The 18,382-nt window shown below is 45.0% G+C and overlaps 8 protein-coding genes across 8 annotated transcripts; 2 read left to right on the forward strand and 6 right to left on the reverse strand.

The window, feature by feature from the left end:
• Positions 1 to 12: 12 nt before the first annotated feature.
• Positions 13 to 2,181, reverse strand: L203_101154 (glutamate decarboxylase; the record flags this gene model as incomplete). Its single annotated transcript, XM_066210599.1, has 11 exons — positions 13 to 163; positions 210 to 317; positions 361 to 742; positions 793 to 1,031; positions 1,079 to 1,210; positions 1,266 to 1,333; positions 1,380 to 1,634; positions 1,683 to 1,739; positions 1,799 to 1,866; positions 1,915 to 2,045; positions 2,096 to 2,181. 11 exons carry the CDS (start codon positions 2,179 to 2,181, stop codon positions 13 to 15), a joined length of 1,677 nt encoding a protein of 558 aa, XP_066066696.1.
• Positions 2,182 to 3,665: 1,484 nt separating this feature from the next.
• Positions 3,666 to 5,089, forward strand: L203_101155 (uncharacterized protein; the record flags this gene model as incomplete). Its single annotated transcript, XM_066210600.1, has 5 exons — positions 3,666 to 3,679; positions 3,730 to 3,794; positions 3,845 to 4,278; positions 4,327 to 4,511; positions 4,561 to 5,089. The coding sequence occupies 5 exons, from the start codon at positions 3,666 to 3,668 to the stop codon at positions 5,087 to 5,089; spliced, it is 1,227 nt and encodes a 408-aa protein (XP_066066697.1).
• An 83-nt stretch (positions 5,090 to 5,172) lies between these two features.
• Positions 5,173 to 5,968, reverse strand: L203_101156 (uncharacterized protein; the record flags this gene model as incomplete). Its single annotated transcript, XM_066210601.1, has 3 exons — positions 5,173 to 5,269; positions 5,317 to 5,593; positions 5,647 to 5,968. The coding sequence occupies 3 exons, from the start codon at positions 5,966 to 5,968 to the stop codon at positions 5,173 to 5,175; spliced, it is 696 nt and encodes a 231-aa protein (XP_066066698.1).
• A 407-nt stretch (positions 5,969 to 6,375) lies between these two features.
• Positions 6,376 to 7,495, reverse strand: L203_101157 (uncharacterized protein; the record flags this gene model as incomplete). The annotated part of the gene is made up of 4 exons (XM_066210602.1): positions 6,376 to 6,484; positions 6,549 to 6,843; positions 6,891 to 6,937; positions 6,993 to 7,495. 4 exons carry the CDS (start codon positions 7,493 to 7,495, stop codon positions 6,376 to 6,378), a joined length of 954 nt encoding a protein of 317 aa, XP_066066699.1.
• A 772-nt stretch (positions 7,496 to 8,267) lies between these two features.
• On the reverse strand, positions 8,268 to 10,715 carry L203_101158 (uncharacterized protein; the record flags this gene model as incomplete). Its single annotated transcript, XM_066210603.1, has 4 exons — positions 8,268 to 9,742; positions 9,792 to 10,005; positions 10,056 to 10,460; positions 10,515 to 10,715. 4 exons carry the CDS (start codon positions 10,713 to 10,715, stop codon positions 8,268 to 8,270), a joined length of 2,295 nt encoding a protein of 764 aa, XP_066066700.1.
• Positions 10,716 to 10,933: 218 nt separating this feature from the next.
• L203_101159 (uncharacterized protein) lies at positions 10,934 to 12,622 on the forward strand (the record flags this gene model as incomplete). Its single annotated transcript, XM_066210604.1, has 10 exons — positions 10,934 to 11,018; positions 11,097 to 11,140; positions 11,192 to 11,267; positions 11,321 to 11,449; positions 11,570 to 11,655; positions 11,707 to 11,861; positions 11,913 to 12,204; positions 12,254 to 12,364; positions 12,426 to 12,516; positions 12,570 to 12,622. The coding sequence occupies 10 exons, from the start codon at positions 10,934 to 10,936 to the stop codon at positions 12,620 to 12,622; spliced, it is 1,122 nt and encodes a 373-aa protein (XP_066066701.1).
• A 245-nt stretch (positions 12,623 to 12,867) lies between these two features.
• Positions 12,868 to 13,912, reverse strand: L203_101160 (uncharacterized protein; the record flags this gene model as incomplete). Its single annotated transcript, XM_066210605.1, has 4 exons — positions 12,868 to 12,876; positions 12,928 to 13,037; positions 13,095 to 13,557; positions 13,898 to 13,912. The coding sequence occupies 4 exons, from the start codon at positions 13,910 to 13,912 to the stop codon at positions 12,868 to 12,870; spliced, it is 597 nt and encodes a 198-aa protein (XP_066066702.1).
• Positions 13,913 to 15,586: 1,674 nt separating this feature from the next.
• On the reverse strand, positions 15,587 to 17,614 carry L203_101161 (uncharacterized protein; the record flags this gene model as incomplete). Its single annotated transcript, XM_066210606.1, has 7 exons — positions 15,587 to 15,826; positions 15,873 to 16,014; positions 16,062 to 16,132; positions 16,178 to 16,694; positions 16,740 to 17,233; positions 17,279 to 17,474; positions 17,520 to 17,614. 7 exons carry the CDS (start codon positions 17,612 to 17,614, stop codon positions 15,587 to 15,589), a joined length of 1,755 nt encoding a protein of 584 aa, XP_066066703.1.
• Positions 17,615 to 18,382: the final 768 nt, after the last annotated feature.

Here is an 18,382-nt window from a genome sequence, read left to right on the forward strand (position 1 = left end):
ACACTGGTACTACTAACAAGGTTTAGCATAGGTATTGGTGCGTTCTTTGATGTGGGCAACATCAAGAGAACGCCTCTTGTCACCAGAATCTCCTCCAGCTTGACGCCTAGTTGCAGTAGACATGGAGTATGAAGGCCCAGCGTCATTGAGAAGATCCTCGGTTCTGCATCTCGATTAACGCTTTTCATTTCAAGCTAACAAACACATACACATGAAGAATGTCTTGGATTAGCTTGCGAGCAAGATCGCCAGAAAAAGATTCTCGAATGACAACCCGCAGGATCTCTGTCTGGTCGCAATTGGGTGCGAGTGGATAGCTACGCCTTGTCAGTTTATCCTTGTGGCCGCTTGCCAACATACTTTGGCACAATCCATCCAATAGCTCTTAACTGCATTTGGATCCACTCTTGTTTGACATGAGGATATTTGGCTTTGGTTTCATCGCTAAACCTGAAGGAGACTACCGGCAGCCCTTCGATATAGCATTCGCTTTCATCCGCATGAGGTTGTCGACCGTGCATCAAGGATTGTGCAGCTGATGCAGCCGATTGAACCAGTGTTGGCTCGTAGGAAACGGGAGAACCGGGATCGCGAGGAGTACTGGAGATGAGAGGTTTGGGTTTGTGAATCTGAGAGAGACAGGTAAAATAGCCACAGTTCTCTAAGGCACGTGAAATCATTCGAGCTTTGGAAAGGTTATTATCTATAATGCGCTTATAGCCGTCGAAACCAAGATTAAGAACTGAAGAAGATATGAGCAATCGCTAACGTTCACTATTAGCAGTCGCCTACATGTAAACATCTGAGCCAAGATTGGGTGCGCAGGACGACTAAAGTTTAGATTAAAGGAGTAGTCGGTTGCTCCAAGATAATGAAGCTCGAAAATTAAGTCCTTGGGAAGGTACTCGGCGCTCCTCCAGATGATCCATCCAACACCAACAGTGCTCATACCATACTTGTGGCCAGAAGCATTAATACTGTTGACACGAGGAATTTGAAAGTCCCACTTAAGATCTGGGAACGCAAAAGGTCTACCTTGGATGTCAGCATCTGCTCAGCGGATAGAACTTAAGCCTACGCCACAAAACCCCCAGAGGCAGCGTCGACGTGGATAGGAACGCTGATGCCAGTCACTGCCTCATACTTGTCCAGCTCTTCAGCCATGCCTTGAACAGACTCGAAAGCACCGGTATACGTAGATCCAAGGATACTACAGCCGTCCCATTAGCTCCAGAACCTTGCAAAAAGACGCAACTTGAACCTACACAAAAACACCAATGGTGTTTTCATCAACCATCTTGATTGCGTCCTTGGGATCCATGACATAACTCGACTACACCCGTCAGCGTCCGGTCTCGTTCCGCTGAGACAAATCTCACTTCAGGCTTGATTGGAACCAACCTGGCCTCCACTTCAAAATATCTAGCAAACTTTTCCAAAGCGACTTGGGCTTCGGCGCCCATCACAATATTTGGCCCAGGGTTGTGAATATCTTTTCCTGCTTTTTTCATGCGCTCTTGCCAGCGACGTTTGAGCGCCAAACCACCGAGCATGATTGCTTCAGACGATCCGGTAGTAGCCGTGCCCATGGCGGTGGCTTCTTTGGGTGCATGCCAGAGATGTGAAACCATCGACTACATTGATTTGTCAACAAGGTTCATGATAGATTAAAAAATTCTTACAACGCAACGTTCATGAATGCTTTGAGCTGCAGGATATTCGTCTTGGTCTACCAAATTCTACCAAACGTCAGCTCCATCGATTCCAATAGACCCACCTTGTTGATATTCTCCTGAACCAGGCGATCACACTCCTCGGGAACCCAGGTGTGCACAAATGAAGCCAGATTCATGTTTGGGTTACCATCTACAACACGTCGGCATGTTTCTATCACTCCCCAATTGGCATACATACCGAGCAGCAGCTCATCATGCAAAAGCTGGTAACAGACCTTGGCATTCGCTCCTTTATTTGGAATGCTGAACCTTGGCAGATCGACATCGACATCGTAGCGAGAAGTATATGGGTTGTCATAGAGCGTCGCCCTTCCTGTCTGTCAACGAGGCTTGTCCACTATAAAACTTTGCAGACTTACGCCCTGTTATGAGTATGCTTTCGAATATGATGGTCCTTGGACTCTTCGATAAGCTTATCTGCGTCAACGTGCTGAGAGAGAGACATTTTTAAATCTAGTGGGCGAATTCTTTTCGGTGCCGCATTATATAGATGGTTTTTTTTGGAAGAGCAAAGTCATAAAGACGTCATCAATACAAGACACACATCATTATGGCTATTTCTGTCATCCACCCGACCACGTGGTAAACAGGCTGGCAATAACGTGGCAAAGGTCGCGGGGGACTTTTTTTTAGCGAACCACGGGTTTAGATACAGAAAGAGTTGGTTTGTTGGGACATGTAGAACTCGACGAGGGATATCAGACAGGCGTATGTGCAAGCCATCCTTTTTTCGACCTTGTAGTGTCTCAAAATGACTTGTAGTTTTAGAATAGTAGCCATTTCGGTGGCTATGGTTGAATGAGCTATACCTGAGCTATTTCTCAGTCATACTTGGCTTGATGCTTATACGTGTTCGAGGCGTAAGACAGAAGGGTGAAGACCGGCGGATGTTGAGTGGTGGGAATTGCTGAATATCTTGGAAACGAAAAGTTGAACAATTCGCTATTTAGTGAGTGGACCATTTGATAGTAGATTGTTACACATTACGCCAACCTATCCACCATGGTAGCTTGGTGAACTTGTCTTTCTGCTATGCAGTAAGTAGGGATATTGCAAGTGAGGAGGAAAACTGTAAGGAGAGGCTGCAAGATGTTGATAAATAAGAAGAGAAGAAGCAGACACTGCGATCTATCTCTTCAATGAAGTGCTGTGACTATCTTTTCAAAAATCCTAGGCATCTTACAGCCTTTTGGCATCTGCAGGCTACTAGATTTCGTAAGCTTACCCATTATTTCCACTCTAGTATATGCAAATAGGTCCAGCACTGGGTCTGTGGATTTCTGTCCGATTTCAGAGCGAAAAGATCTTTTCATTTCCAACGCATGCCTTGATTGTCTTATAAAACCCCTCTTCATGGCAGCAGGTTGATCTCTTGGCTGCCTCTAGGAGTACCTAAGAGACATTGGGAGAAGCTGGCTGTTGATTTGGTATGGCAGTTGCAATGACATCTTCATTATTGACCGACCATTGCTGCATAACCTCAAAGCTTTTAATCTTGGTCATATACTTGACTATATGTTGTAAGCTTGTCTATCACAGACGTTCACCATCCCTTACCCTTTAAATCTAGTATTGCGATGTTTTATATGAATGAAACATCGCAACACTACAACTAGTTGACCACAGTTGGCATCGTCTTATAGATTAAAAGAAGAAAATACGAATGCCATTTTCAAAGCAATGGTTAGTTTTTTAATTCCGACGGAAAGGTAGGCGGCCCTCTCCGCCATTCAATATTTTTTGACTGGACGCGTTCCTTTCATAATATACATTTAATTCGAATATTTGATTTTTCTCATTCTATTTTCCATCTCGCCCTATCTGTTCCAACAGTGATAGAATCTTTGGCCCGACTTGTCAATGTCTGGAAATCTCTGAGTAGAGCAAGCGTACGCACTGGTATATTGGCAAATTGGCCAGATTTTTATTATGAGTATTCTTCGGTATATCTAAAATCAACAATGTATGACAATGGGTTGCTGACGCTCTCAAGGCTTGCCGTATGTGTATCTGGGGTGTATGCAGCATTTCTGCTATGGGCCATTGCTCAGGAGCGATGTAGGTTTTACCAGCCATCATATTGCGCTGCAGTCTGACGCATTCTACAGTATCGAAGCCATTTGTATCCACGCAGCCTCACCCGCATTCACAACCGCGTTTGCCTTCAAATGCGTCAATTGGCGAAAAATTTCCCTCACCTTTATTTCTCAATTTTGCTCAAGCCGTTGCTTCAAGCTTGAGTGCTTTATTTTACCTGTCTTTCCACGCTTGGAGGAAAGACTGGGGTGGCCGTAGTTGGGGTCAACTACTGGGCCTAGACCAGGTGCTCGGCCAGCAGAAGTCTCCTGCAAAAACCTCCGGTACTGTAAAGGGAAATGGCATAGACAAAAGTATAAATCGCAAGAATAAAGCATTGACGATACCATGGAGAAAGAGTTTGCTTGTTCTCTTGATACAGGTCTCGATATTTCAGACGATGGCTGGTCCGATTGGTTTTCTTGCTCTAAGACATATTTCATATCCTACAATGGTATTGGGTAAGGTGAGTGCTTTTTCACCTACCAGCACTGAGTGTTGATTCCCAAGACAGTCTTGCAAGCTTATCCCTGTCCTGCTCTTGAACGTCGTCTTGTATCGCCGAAAGTTCTCTTCTCACAAATATGTTGTCGTTGCTCTTGTGACAATTGGTATAAGTATGTTTATGCTCTTGGCAAAAAGTAAAAAGAAAAGAGATGGAGGTGATAGCATGTGGGGACTGATTTTGTTACTCTTCAAGTAGGTCATGCTTTGGATGACAAGCGGAATATTAATTGGTCCTGTCTAGCCTTTTCATTGACGGTTTAACAAATTCTACACAAGATCAAATTTTTGCCACTTACCGTAACTTTACCGGCCAGCAAATGATGTTTACTATGGCCCTCACAACTCAGGCTATTCTCCTCCCTCTGCTTCTTATACCCCTACCTAACCATCCTTTATCGCTTTTGTCTCATTTGCCATCACCTTTTGCTCCATCTCTTCCTGTCGCTGAAGTGACGTACTCTCAGCCTGCTGTGCTGGAGTCTATCTCTTTCATCGTTTCCCATCCTTCAGCCCTTCGGCCATTGCTAGCATACGCATTGTTGGGCGGACTAGGCCAGCTTTTCATCTTTGAGACCATCCAACATTTTGGATCGCTTACCCTAGTCATGGTCACCGTCACTCGAAAATTGTTTACCATGCTTCTCAGCGTCATTGTGTTTGAACACAAACTGACCAAGGGACAGTGGTTGGGGGTGGCAGTCGTCTTTGCTGGTATTGGTGTAGAGGCTGGTATGAAGAGAGGAAATTCACGGCATGTTAAAAAGGGCTAAACAACTGTATAGCTACTAGAGTATGGCATGGCAATGCATTGTTTACAGCGATGAGTTATGAGGTAACCAGCCAGCCAGTTTGATTATCCTCTCCCAGATGAGGATTTAGCTTTGATCCGCAATCCAAAACGTAAAATCAGGCCTAATACTGCCCACAGCAGGATTATAGATGCCAGCGCTCTGATTCAATCAGCTTGTCTCTCTGATGGGCCCAGTGAAAGACTTACAATCCCCATCCCAATCCCAGGCTGCATTCAAAGTTATTATTCAACTTTCCATACCCAATCCCAGCAGTGACTACCACTGGCAGCACCGGAGGTAGAATAAAAAAGGCCCTTAATCCGTTCAACAATCTATTTCTCAACATTTGAGCGAGATACTTCCTTGCCTTTGTGTTTGAAGAAGGGCAACATGCTACCGATTCTTTAGTGGCAATCTGTCTTTCATAGCGACAGAAGAAAGCGGTGATTAAAGCCCCCCAAAAGATTGCAACACTCGGAAGAACTGTGTGCCCAATCAACGTGAGATTCCAGACATTCAAAGTAATAGAGACTTACTGAATACAAGTAGGAAGCCTGTAATAGATAACGAATGACTTATTTCAGTCGGCAGGTTCAGAGACCTTACTCCAGTGTCGCTGCCGGCATCCCTTGGCAAACTCCAAAATGTTTTCTTTTTACTACAGTGTCCCCCATTCACACCTTCTGTCCAAGAACACCAACCCCAGATACCAAACCCATAGGTTTTTCCCGCCGAGCTGTTGATGCCACCTCCACGAGCTGCGCCTACGGTGACGAGCCAAGCTCTACCAGCAAGGTTGGAATCATCTGTGGATTCTAGCGGAACGTTATACAGGACGACTACAAAGAGAAAGGCCATTGCGAATGAAAGTAAGATGATTGAGATAATGTGCCAAAGCGCATTAGTTTGTCGCTTTGAAGACTTGCTTCGACTTGAGTCGCCCATAGTTGGAAGCTTTGATCACGACAAAGAGATGGTTGAGGAGGCATTCAACTCAAAGTAGCCAAAAGCTCTGTACTTGTACAACCTGTCAACAGAAAGGAAACAGTGATGTGACCCACAGGGGTATAGAGTCAAAGGAGAAGCAGCCTTTGACATCTTGCACCCTTCACTCAACGTTCAACATGCCATCTAATCAATTAGGCTGACTGAGATTGTATCAGTGGTTTTAGACAATTGATACGCTCTAGGACTCTTGACGGTATCATCCGTGTCAACGACATGCACTATAGCAATGGATTTCATTTCTGCGACTAATCTTCATCTCAACTTTCAGACTTGTTTAACAACTTCTTCCCGCCACGCATGTAAAGACCAGACTTCCACAAACACAAAGATTGAGCCATTGCCGAGAAAATCAAAGCTGTAACCAAACTAAAAGATGAAATGCTATAGTCAGGACACGCAGAACGGTCGAGATGTGATAAAGACAGCTCACAGTGAGAATCCTAAGCCAAGCTCGGCTTTTAATCCATTATTCTTATCGTTGTTGATATATACCCATCCTGCTAGAACAAAGGCGATGGCCAAGATGTTGAGAAGCAACATGATTACAAGGAATATCAGATGAACCTTCCAGTTTCGCAGCCACCATGCAATCCTTGTTCTCCAGTGTTTCCTTGCCTTCTTTGCGTTCTCTGAGTTTTTACGGCGTGCCGAGCATTCAGGATAGGGTCCTCGGAAATGGAACGAAGCGGCGACGAAGAAAAAAAACACAAAAACTAGTATGGGTGCTGAGATTGATCAGTGATAATGCCCATCGCCTTGACAAAGCACTCACTGATGCAGAGTGGGATGGATACACCGGAGAGCACTGTGGCTACCGTGCTAACAGGAAAAGCATTCATCTTTGCCCGCAAGAGATAACCACAAAAGCACTCACTATGGCAATGCTTTTTGAGAAATGGCATGCGAACTGTTGTCGGTAATGTCTGGTAGCTTATATGCCGTTTTTTTTGTGCATTTGGCATATCCATCCAAATTCGTACTCGACCATTCACACCATCCCCATATCCCAAATCCATAGGCAAGGAGATTTTGACTCACCACAGCTTTGGAGCTGCTTGCCCTTTCTTCTATTTTTGAAATGGCTACTGTCGAGCCATCATCACGCTCTGATATCTCTTCGTCTGATAGGTTGTACCATCTCTTGCCCTTCACCTCGGCTGGTGTCCATGCGGCGTGTTTACTGTTGGTTTCATTGACCATGAGTAACCAACATCTCATGCTCATGCCACTTTGCAAGGTTGAATCAACATTGTCCAGTGGAACGTTGTAATAGACAACAAACATCAGCATCAAGAAAGAGGCAAATGTTAGCACTATCGACAAAAAATGCCAGATGGGGTTCAAGTATAATCCTTTAGCGGAGCGGAAGAGTGCCATGTTGATAACAGTTGACTCTTGATTGTCACGACAGGATTTTTGAAAAGGCTAGTGATGTTTTCTGGCTGAATAAATTTGTCTTTTCCCATCGCAGCTTCCTCAATCTTGAGGGGTTTCGACAGGGAGTATAGTTTTGAAAAGAGTATACTGGATGAAAGGAACGATATCCACAGGACTCACTGCATTGTCCAGGTGTTGGCATTTGGAAAATATCCTTTGGCTGTCGGGTAAGGTGCTGTGGTCCATCAAGCCGGATTGGTAGCAGGAAGACGAGAATGCGAGCTGCTTCTGGCTGTTGCAATGGCTATTTGTTCTTGCAAAACTATGAAATCATTTCATCCGATACGTCTTGACCATGCTATTGCCAGGGAGGATGCGTCGGGACTGGAGGTAGCTTGAGTGAGAAATGTGGAGCTGGAATAGGAGGCTATTCAGGTTCATTCTCTGGGAGCTATGAACCAATTCTTATATCTTGGATCCCACAGCAGTCACTCAACCATCTCACCTCAAAACACACTATATCACCTTCTCCTCATCATCCCGACAGCTGATTGTAAAAAGTGTTTTTCCGCTGATTGTTGAATTTTCTGGGAAACCCGACTGGCTGTTTTCGTATGACTATGATTGGCGAGTAATAGAGATTGCAACATGATGATATGATGTGAGATAATTTTGCATGTGAAGAATAAATGCTACAACTATGCACAACTCGTCAGTGACATGTTTGTATCATCAACAATGGCCACAAACGCTCACGTCGGCTTTACATGGTCTATGCACCAGACGCTGGGATAAGTCCAATCATCTCTAATGGCCCTAGGACAACTCTTCCCCAGCTTCCTCTCATGAGCAGCACACCAATTAACATCCACCACCACTCTTTATCCCAAATTCTTTCCAAAGCGGCTGCCTTCTTTTCGCCTTGCCTATGGGCAGATCTTAAGAGACCCTCAGTCGGATTACGAGCAGGAGCAAGAGTTACTGATTTGTTGAGAGGTAAATGTAGGTTAGTATTGATGATACGCTCCGCAGAATCTCTCCAGCTCTGTATCTTTAGTAGAAACAGGAACAAGAGCGTCTTCACCAAGTCTCGCTTTCTCCTTCTCGGATACCGTGGTTGTATACCTCTTGTTGTCTGTAATGCTGGATAACCAAAAAATGGATTGGCCTTGGAATAAGGCAGGATGTCTCTTTGTTGTAGAGAATGAGGAGACGGTGAAGGCGAAGGCTCAAAGACCATAGATGGTGACTTTGGCCTGACGTTGGGTACAGCGACTGTTATCACCTGAGGAATTGGCTCTTCATCTCCCTCCAGTTCTTCATCTCGGCTCAATCTCGTTTGCATTTGCTGTCTATAACTTGTCTTCCTCGGTCCCGGTTCCATGTCGAGCCCTTCTGGTATACCTTTCCAGGTTTCCAACCATTGAGCGTGGTGGCTTCTAAGTCTCACTTTATAATGTTCCATAGGGTTTGTTTCTTGCTCTGGTGTCATTGTGCTCAAAGGCGCAAGAGGTATATCGGTAAAGCCCTTCTCAAGTAATGCAGGGCGAAGAACACGGTGTCTCCGTTGTGTAATTGGCTGCGTCGATTGTAAAGGTTCGTCGTCTGATGAATCGGAGAGGAGATCGATGTTGGCTAGACGTGAAGGAGAGAGGTACAAGTGAAAATCCGATAGTGATTTGATACGCTGAAACGCACTCTGTTTCTGTGTATGAATGTCCCCTCGAATTGACGTTGACTGGGTAGTGGAGGAAGTGAAAACCGACGGTAAGGCAGAATGACGACTTGTTTGCTTCAATAGGAAGCTGTTATCCCTCGGATCGACCTCTTTGTCACCATAAATAGCACTAGTAGATATTGGAGGTGGAGAAGCTATCCCTTTTATATCAGGCTCACCCATCTTGGGGGGTGCTGATTCAGGCCTTTGGGTTGTGCTTTTTGTCATCCGCAAGGCTTCATCTCTTCCTCGAACATGCCATCCTCCAGTTGTCGGCCTATCTGCGCCGCTTGCTCTACGACTGATAAGTGGGCTTCCGTATTTACTTGTCCGCTTGCTCGAAGAGGGCGTATTGCGAGCGCTGTAGTATATGTCGGCAATATTTGTGAATGAAATATGTCGTGGGATATCATCGACTACAGAGAAAGCTTCGCAGGGGTTTTCAGTAAGATAAGAAGGATGATGAGAGTAGTAATTATACAAAGGATCGCTACCGTTCTCGAATACGTACGGGCTTTCGCCACCATAAGCTAAGCTATACTTCAGCTGTGAGAACTACATTCCGATAAAATGACTTACAGCGAGGCAGTTTGTTTGGATTGAAAACTTTGTTGAGTGCGTTTTTAGAATCCAAAAAAACAACTTTTTCTAGAGCAGATCTAGGCAAAAGATACTTGACAATATTCCACATGCCTGTATGGGCCCAGCCGACATTGATAATGTAAACGGCTTCAATCAAAGACGGGAAGTGACTGTTCCCTACCGAGACCAGAGTGGGTAACAGGTCAACCTCCTGAATTGCAGATTAACACAAACGAGGAAAAGAGAGTAATAGACACTTGCAAGGTTGCGGTAGCCAGCTCCTGAGGCATCTACCAGAAGCACTAGGCCTTCACCCCCTTCACCTTTAGCTTGTTTCTGATAGTCGTGTGGGACTTTATCTCCATCCCAGACTCCCTTGCACCACCAATCTCTCGCCACTCTTCTACACATCTCCAACCCCCACCAGATATACTCCTTCAAGTCAGTCAGCTTGCCTTCTTCGTCGCGTTTGACCTCTCTAGGCGTGAGAACCGCAATAGGTCTATTATTAAGAGTGGTATGCTTGGGCAGGGGAAGGATGTGGAAAATACCGTTGTCAGTGTATGGAGGGAATGAGGGGATAGGTCTATGTAAGCCGACGGATAGACGTGAAGCAAGACAAGATAAAAGCAGCGGCCGAGTCTTTACTGGGTCGAACCTATTTTTCTTCGTTTAACATCAGCCGACATCACATCCAAGGTAGTGAGGCCAGTAGCTTACTCTCAATGCTCTCCATATAGAAGAATAGTCGTCTACCCATTCTATGGCTCCTTTCCACATCTGTTCATCCCACTCCTCATCCATCCGCAAAATCTCAACTTCTTCTCTCAGTTCTTCCTGAACTTGTCTGACCAGCTGGCAGTGATCTTGATAATCTTCCCTTGCCATACCTTGTTTTTCTTCCAGCTTCTTTTGCTCCATGATCAATTTGGATTAGCAATGGTTCAAACATAATTTACAAGCAAAACAAATAGATATATAAAAAAAACATTGTGTAAATGAAGTAGTTACGGTAGAAAGTCATAGCCGGCCACGTGAATTTAATTCCGTTTAGTCGCTACGCGTTTCGCGTTTTTTCTTGAATTCTTTAAATGTCTATTATTATTATTACTTTCATTTCATAAGCAAGTTTTGAGAGGATGCTTCGGCCAGTGCTGCTGTTGGTATCTCTGCTATTTTTTATAGGCGCCTGTCTCGCCGAGAACTTTTATGGCGTATTGGGAGGTGAGTACATGGGCAACATGAAGGTCTTCCACGTCGACATCACTCGTCTGGTGATGTTTGAGTGCTGATGAGTTGTAGTCAAGAAGGATGCTTCAGAATCGGATATCAAGAAGGCGTATCGGGTCCGTTTTTGATGATTTGTTAGAACAAAACTGATGGTGCAGCGTGATTAGAAATTATCAAAAAAGTATCATCCTGATATAAATCCCGATGAAGCTGCACATGAAAAGTTTATTGAAATATCAAAAGGCAAATTACATGTTTATAAGCTATAGGTGTGAGAGCTTACACTGTGCTCATAGCATACGAAATTCTCTCGGATTCAGAGACAAGATCAATTTACGATCGGCATGGAGAACAGGGATTGAAACAGCATGAAGCTCAAAAGGCTGGAGGAAACCAAGACCCTTTTGCGAGATTCTTTGGAGGAGGTCAGTGGCTTTTTCTGATTGAAGCTTTTAGCAAGCTTGAAGGAGAAAAGCGAAGGTTGCTGCTGGGGTGAGGGCAAGGAAGAGAGATCAAGATGAGGCATTGACTGATGAAAATTTCAGGTGCGCCACAAGAGCAAAGGGGTCCAGGAATGATTACGAATCTTGAGGTTTCATTGGCAGACATGTACACAGGGAGAAATGTAGAAGTAGGTACCTTTTTATCTCTGTTCTATCACAGCCAACTGATGCTTTCTCAGTTCCAGATCCCTCGACGAGTGATATGCCCTCATTGTCATGGCTCTGGCGCAAATTCTCCATCAGATATTCATACTTGTCAGCAGTGCAACGGGCAAGGTGCAGTTGTCCAGCGACACCAAGTTTTTCCTGGGATGTTTACAAATGTCCAAATGACGTATGTTTCGATTTCATCTCATCAAAGCTGTAGAATGCTGACATGTAATAGTTGTCCCCATTGTAATGGCCAAGGTAAACGAATCACGAAACAATGTCACAAATGCAACGCACAAAAAACTGTCTCCATACAGCATACTCTTGCAGTACACATTCCTGCAGGCGCCCCTGAAGGATTTGAAGAAGTTTTTCACGGCGAGGCTGATGAACAAACTGATATGGAAGCGGGTGATGTTGTAGTTAGGGTTAGAAGTAGGAATGAGGGGCCCGGAGGAGAGGGTGGAGGTGGTTGGAAGAGGTTGGAGAGTGGTATCAGTGGACGAGTGACTCTGAGTGTAGCAGAAGCAAGCTTACCCTTCCTAGCGATGAATCTAGGCTGACCGCCAATGATAGGCATTATTAGGTTTCAAGAGACAACTCAAGCATCTCGATGGGCGGACCATTATGGTTACAAGAGCGGGGACAACCCAGCCGGGAGAGGTGGAAGTTATCGAGGGTGAAGGCGTGCGTTGCGCAACTTTCTACTCTCCCTTTTTCAGATCACGATTCTGATGATTGACTCTAGATGCCTGCGTACATGGACGTCCCACAAGGCGATATGTTTATTGAATATTCTGTTGTTTTACCAACAGCAGTCTCTGAAACAAGTCGGGAAAGTATGTGTATACACGCTCGTGCGATCACGGATAAAAACTGACAGCATGTACAGAACTTCAAGATATCTTTGGGTACATACCACCTATACATCACGATGAATTATGATAGAGCATGCATAGAGTTACAGCGTAAGGCTCTTATCGCCAAAGTGGAATCAGCCTTTGGTTTACTGGGCGTTCACCTGCATCTGACTGTCCCAGCATCCATGTCTGCATAAACTTATATTCATTTCTTTGGTATTGTTGTTTTACAACTTTGTTAAATCGTATCAATTTTTAAACGCAACAACAGATTCAGCATAAACATGTGTGTTTGGCATCAAGCCAGTCGTAAAGTGCGTGATGTCCCGTTTACTTGGCCTGAAAGAGTTAATGTTGATTCCAAAGCGGAAGAGCTGAGACATTGCGTACAATATTGGGGCCATACTTGTTGGCGGTAGGGCTAACGGCGCCCATGTAAGAGTCGGTAGGAGATTGAGCAATCCCATATGATGTCTTGGCGATGTGAGCGAGGTCGACACCTTGCGATACTATCAGTTCCGACTGTACACATAGCCTAATGATAGTTCAAAACTTACCACCTTTCTTATACTGGCCCTTCTCCCTAAACATTCTGGCACGGTCTCTCTCTTCATCAGTGACTGCACTCATCCTTCTGCCCGTTTCAGGCCTGCCTTCTTCATATGGAAAAGAGCTAGTGCTTTCGGTAGGAGAAGCGGTTACCCGAGCCTGTCCTTCTATATCGCCGTGGGCAAACGGAGCGGTGGGCTTGAAGTCGTTACCAGCATCGGCAGGGAGGTCGGGTCCAGCAGACTCAACGAGCTCTTCATCGAAATCAAACATATCGTTGGCAGGCGCTTCATCCACCGCCACTTCGGCCTCATTCTGAGCATCAATGTTACCAGTGAGTTCATCGTCGCCCTTGGAGCGAAGAGAGCCCCAGTTGTGGGCACCGTCACCATTCTTGTGGTTCCACTCAGTCTTGGTGAGACCGGAGCGAGAGCGACGGTCCTTGAGGACTGCAGCAGGGTAGTGAGCTCTCTGCCGTATCAAGTTGGCACATGCAGAGAGAAAGGCCGCATCCCGTATAGTTTGAAAAAAGCAACGTAGGAATGCCAAACCAGTTAGACGACATGAGGCCAAATCATGGTGCGATTCAAATAGTAGACGTCAAAACCCAGCAGTGTGATGATCGCATGACCCATGACGAAAGGATGTCAACCGACGTGGCACAATACATAGGCAACCATGGTGTCCCATATCGAGAGAGTGATTGCCAGCAGCATAAAACATATACAGTGCCAGGTAGGGAGCGATGCAATAAACAAAACGGATACCATCATCAGCATCCATCTACCCATTTCAGCCTCTGCCTACGCACCTCTGTCCTTGTCATTTTGACTCAAGATACTTGATTGTTTCAATAAATCTTTAATTCTCAAATGCAAAAGGAAGACGAGAAGATACAATATCCCTGCTGTCCCCTTTTATACCTTTTTTTCTTTTCCGCTAAATCCAACCAGTCACAAGATCAACCTCCACCGGGAACTCTCGGACCCAGATTTCCCCCATGGGGTACAAGGCGTTTATCTCATCATGACGTGGTATTGTTTTTTTTTAAATCTTTGGTGATATTCATTCATGTCGAGTATATATATATATTGGGATAGGATTTAACTTTTCCAAATCTCTCAACTTGCTATTCTCTAGCTAATTCTTCTCTCTGTTATGCCCAACCGTCAGTCAAGCGTGATTCAAGGGTTGTCGAAGCTGCACCATTCTGTATACTTCAAGCTAGCCGAATCGTTGACCCCGATGTTTTTCTAGACCGGCTTGCGGAGAAACCATTACTAACGCGTACTGCGAATGAAGACTGTCAAACTGAAGAAGACCTTCAACTATGTATAGCGAATGTTTTAGACATTCAATCTGACATTATTAGGCGAGGAGAACAAAGACTTGGGAAATTACTCCTTGAGAAACTGTCCTGGCGAATTGTTGGGCCATGCCAATAAAGTTGATACAAAGTTGAGAAAAGGACTTCAATTGAAACAAGAATATTTCAATGTTCGTGCTGAAACCAAAAGCGCAATATGACGAAGCGAGGCGGTATTGGGTGATCCTTCACAAATGTTTGAGACAGAGTTTGGGTAAACTTGTCCACGCTAGAGCTGAAAGAGGGTTAGATGGAGGCAAAGACAATGTTTCGAGTCGTAATAGAGAAGCAAACGTAATATTCGGTATATTCAAGGGTATTTTCAAGTTGAGCGTTAGTTGAGAACATTGGTGTGTGAGTCAAGAGGTAGAGGCTTTGCTCACAATGGGTATGTATCTCAAGGCTTTGGAATTGAATATGTTGTAGTCACATTAATTCCAAGAATGTGTTTTCTTGCTGGTTTAGCTCCATAGCCAGATGGGAAGTGGATGCTTCGGATACTTGAATACAAGGATCTTTACAATGAATCTTGACAGCTTTCGTATCTCTAGGCTGTCTTATTAACAGTTTTGAACGGCTGGGTAAGAGATAGGAGACGACTCTGGATGGTTACTTGCAAGTTGTGATGAAAATGTCAAATTCAAAAGGTCTGTTGGTGTGTTCAAGTCATTTGGCTTTTGAATTTCGTTCAGCCTTTTGATATTTTCCAAGAACGGCATGGCGAGATTGTGCAGTGGTAACTCCTATATCTTTGAAGATGTCAGAATTGCACTTGGATGTAAAAGCCATCTGCCAATGATATAGTTTTGAACAGGTTGAAAAAGTTATCAGCAATATCTATGAAGCTATAGTCATTGCCAATACAACGCAAGGCTTCTGCAGGCTCACTCAATGACATCAACAACAAGACATAATATCCATAAAGTCTATAACTAGCAACGTTGTAATATATTTTCCTTGAATGCAAGGTTATAAAACTATCTAAAGATTGGCATCTATGACATGTATAGCACGGCAGTAGCAAGGGTAGTACTCAATACAAGAAGATACCCACATCAAGTCTTTGAAACAAGGCAGTGAGGGATAAATCTGGGCTTCAAGATAATAAAAGACAAAGGAGTAATGACTGGGAACTTAGAGCATCCTCGCATTCCTCTTTCTGGACCGCTTACAAGTGCCTGTCTCAGTGGCCGTGGCAGAGGTGTCGGAAATGACATCGGTTCGTACAGGATAATTTACAGCGACGACATCAGAAGTACCTCCAGTAAGAGTCGCACCGGTTCCAGAAGAAGTGACAGTAGCGGACTGTTGATTAGTGGCGCTTTTGTCGCCAGAGGCAGTAGGGGAAGTAGAAATAGGCTGAGAAGTAGTCGTCTTTGTCCACGATCAGCTTGATTCAAAGAGAATGACCAAAACATACAACAGAATTGGATTCCTTCAAATTACACATCTCCGCCTTGCTCGCAACCTCAGTGGTAACCCAAACAGAAGGTTGTCCATCAGAGAAAGTGATCTTGAGTGATCCATTACTGTCAGTGGAAGATTTGGCACAAGAAAGAAGGCTGAAAAGTGTCAATGACAACATAGATTAATAGAAACTAAGACATACTCGATAACATCAGCAGATTTGCCGAGTTGGGTTTTCTCAACAGTCCAAGTCCCCTGGCCAGAACCACCTCGCTATATCAAATCAGCCTACATCTCACCGCCACTGACGCCACATACGTTTGTCAAAATAATCAAAGCCTCCTCACGCTGGATCGCAATGTCTTGCTTTTGCAAAGCAAGAGTCTTGCCAACAGTCTTGTGGAAGTTGCCAATTTTACCAAGAGAGCTTCGAATCTTGTTGAGGTTTGCAATTCTCTTGAAAGTCTCACCAGTGGTGGCATAGTTGTTGTAATTCCACAAAGCCTCTCTGTTGGCAGGATCGGCAGACCCATCGGAGATATCTTGTTCCAGACCGTAATAGACAACCGGCATGCCACCATACATGAATGACATGACAATGGCATTGTAAGCGAGTGCCCGATCAGAGGTAAGAGAGTTGAATCGAGGTTGGTCTTGGTTGTCAAGGAATAGACTAATCAGAGTCGGATCGTAGTAATTTTCGGCTGCCTGCTTCATGTAATCATCCAACGTATTGGTGGATTTACCCTTGGCGAAAACGTCGATCATTGCATACATCATAGAAAAACCGCAGACTGATTGAATTCCATCGGGGCCCTGGAAACTGCCAGCATATCTACACAGAGTCAGCTCTAACCATGCAAACCACTCTACTACCTACTGCGAATCGTCTCCAGCAACTTCGCCCATACAGAAAGAGCCTGCAGCAGCACAAAGATTATGCTGAAACTCTTTTGACATGTGCTTTGTTGCATCAACTCTGAATCCGTCAACACCATACTCCGCAACGTAACCCGAGATCCATTTCGTCAACACGCCAGCCACAGACTCGGACTCCGTCTTCAAATCCATAAGGGCCACACCATTATTGTCATCGCCAACCGCCAACCAACACACCTGCTCCGAGGTCTGGTTGCCCCATTGGATACCGCACCGAGGATGATAGTCTGCAGGATCTTTGAAGAGTAAAGCACCGCCGGCTGCAGACTTGAGCGACTCAACACTAAGTGAATACGTTGTCGAAGCAAGATGGTTGATGGCAATATCCGTCATGAGGTACATACCCCGAGAGTGAACCGCTTTTGACAGCGCCTTAAGGTCAGCATCCGTCCCAAAGTGGGGATTCAACTTGGTAGGGTCGGTCGTCCAGTACCCCTACAGACATCAGCATCCTCTCCATACACTCTTTCGACAACCTACATGGTAAGCCTGGCCATACTCTGTATCCCCCTCAAGATTCAACGCGGTCGGACTGATCCATATGGCGTCAAAACCAAGAGCCTGGATATAGTCCAATTTAGAGATGATAGTTTGCCAGGTACCACCACAGTAGTTACGCGCGCCTAATTCGCAAGGGGTGTTATCAGCCGGTGGCGCAAACCGGTCTGTCATAAGTCTATCCGGATCAGCCAACGACACCTTTACTCGATATCCTACCCACTGGTATATAGAGCGTGACCGCCATTCGTCAGCAGTGGCAGCCTGGGTCAGGGCCAAAAGTGGAAGGAGTGACAATAGCTTTATCAGTGAAGCCATGACAGACGACGGCCAAAAGAGTGTGTGGCAAAAACAGAAACTGGTATTTGGGGATAGAAAAAAGAAGAAGCTGGTATATATACCTCACAATTTGAATCACCGCACAGGCCGGTTCCGTCACCCTTTGTCAATCCTTCGCGGTGATCCGTGCGTACCCTGCCTCTGGCATACAATAAGAGAAGATGGATTCTTCCGTTTCTAAGGAGAAGATTCTGAAACACGGGGAAAAATTCAAATCACTTTTTGATTTCTATTCCATCTTTATTCTTTTATTCAATCTTTGTCTAGGGTCATGTTTTTTAAGTTGTAGGTATGCTCTGGATTAGAGAGGAGGTCTGGCAGAGACCAGCTCGATGGTGGGAGCGATTGACGCTGGATAGCGAGGGCCAACGTCAACGGGCCAGACGTAGCGAGCCCTTTGTGAACGAATGTTTTGTGTAGCCAAGGCGATGAAAGGGCCTCAGTCTTTATTGCATATCACCCTGACGGCTTGTACTTCTTGGCGTTTGGCGGCTTGGATGACAGCAGGAGGCTTGCAAGAGAATGCTTGGTATTCAAGAGCGGCTGTACGGTTGTCATCGGGACAACGTTTGGGACAAGGTGGATGGGTTACTCACTGGCACGAATCGCATCAGCATATCGTCAGTATCTTGAGAGCAGAGTTTGGATAGATGGCGTCCACACGGAAACAAGTACAACTCGTGACAATACATGTTTGTCAAAAAAGTATATTATCAAGTCTAATGTATGTCCCATATTGATACACTC

Source organism: Cryptococcus depauperatus, chromosome 1 (assembly GCF_001720195.1).
Source record: "Cryptococcus depauperatus CBS 7841 chromosome 1, complete sequence".
In the NCBI taxonomy this organism is placed as follows: domain Eukaryota; kingdom Fungi; phylum Basidiomycota; class Tremellomycetes; order Tremellales; family Cryptococcaceae; genus Cryptococcus; species Cryptococcus depauperatus.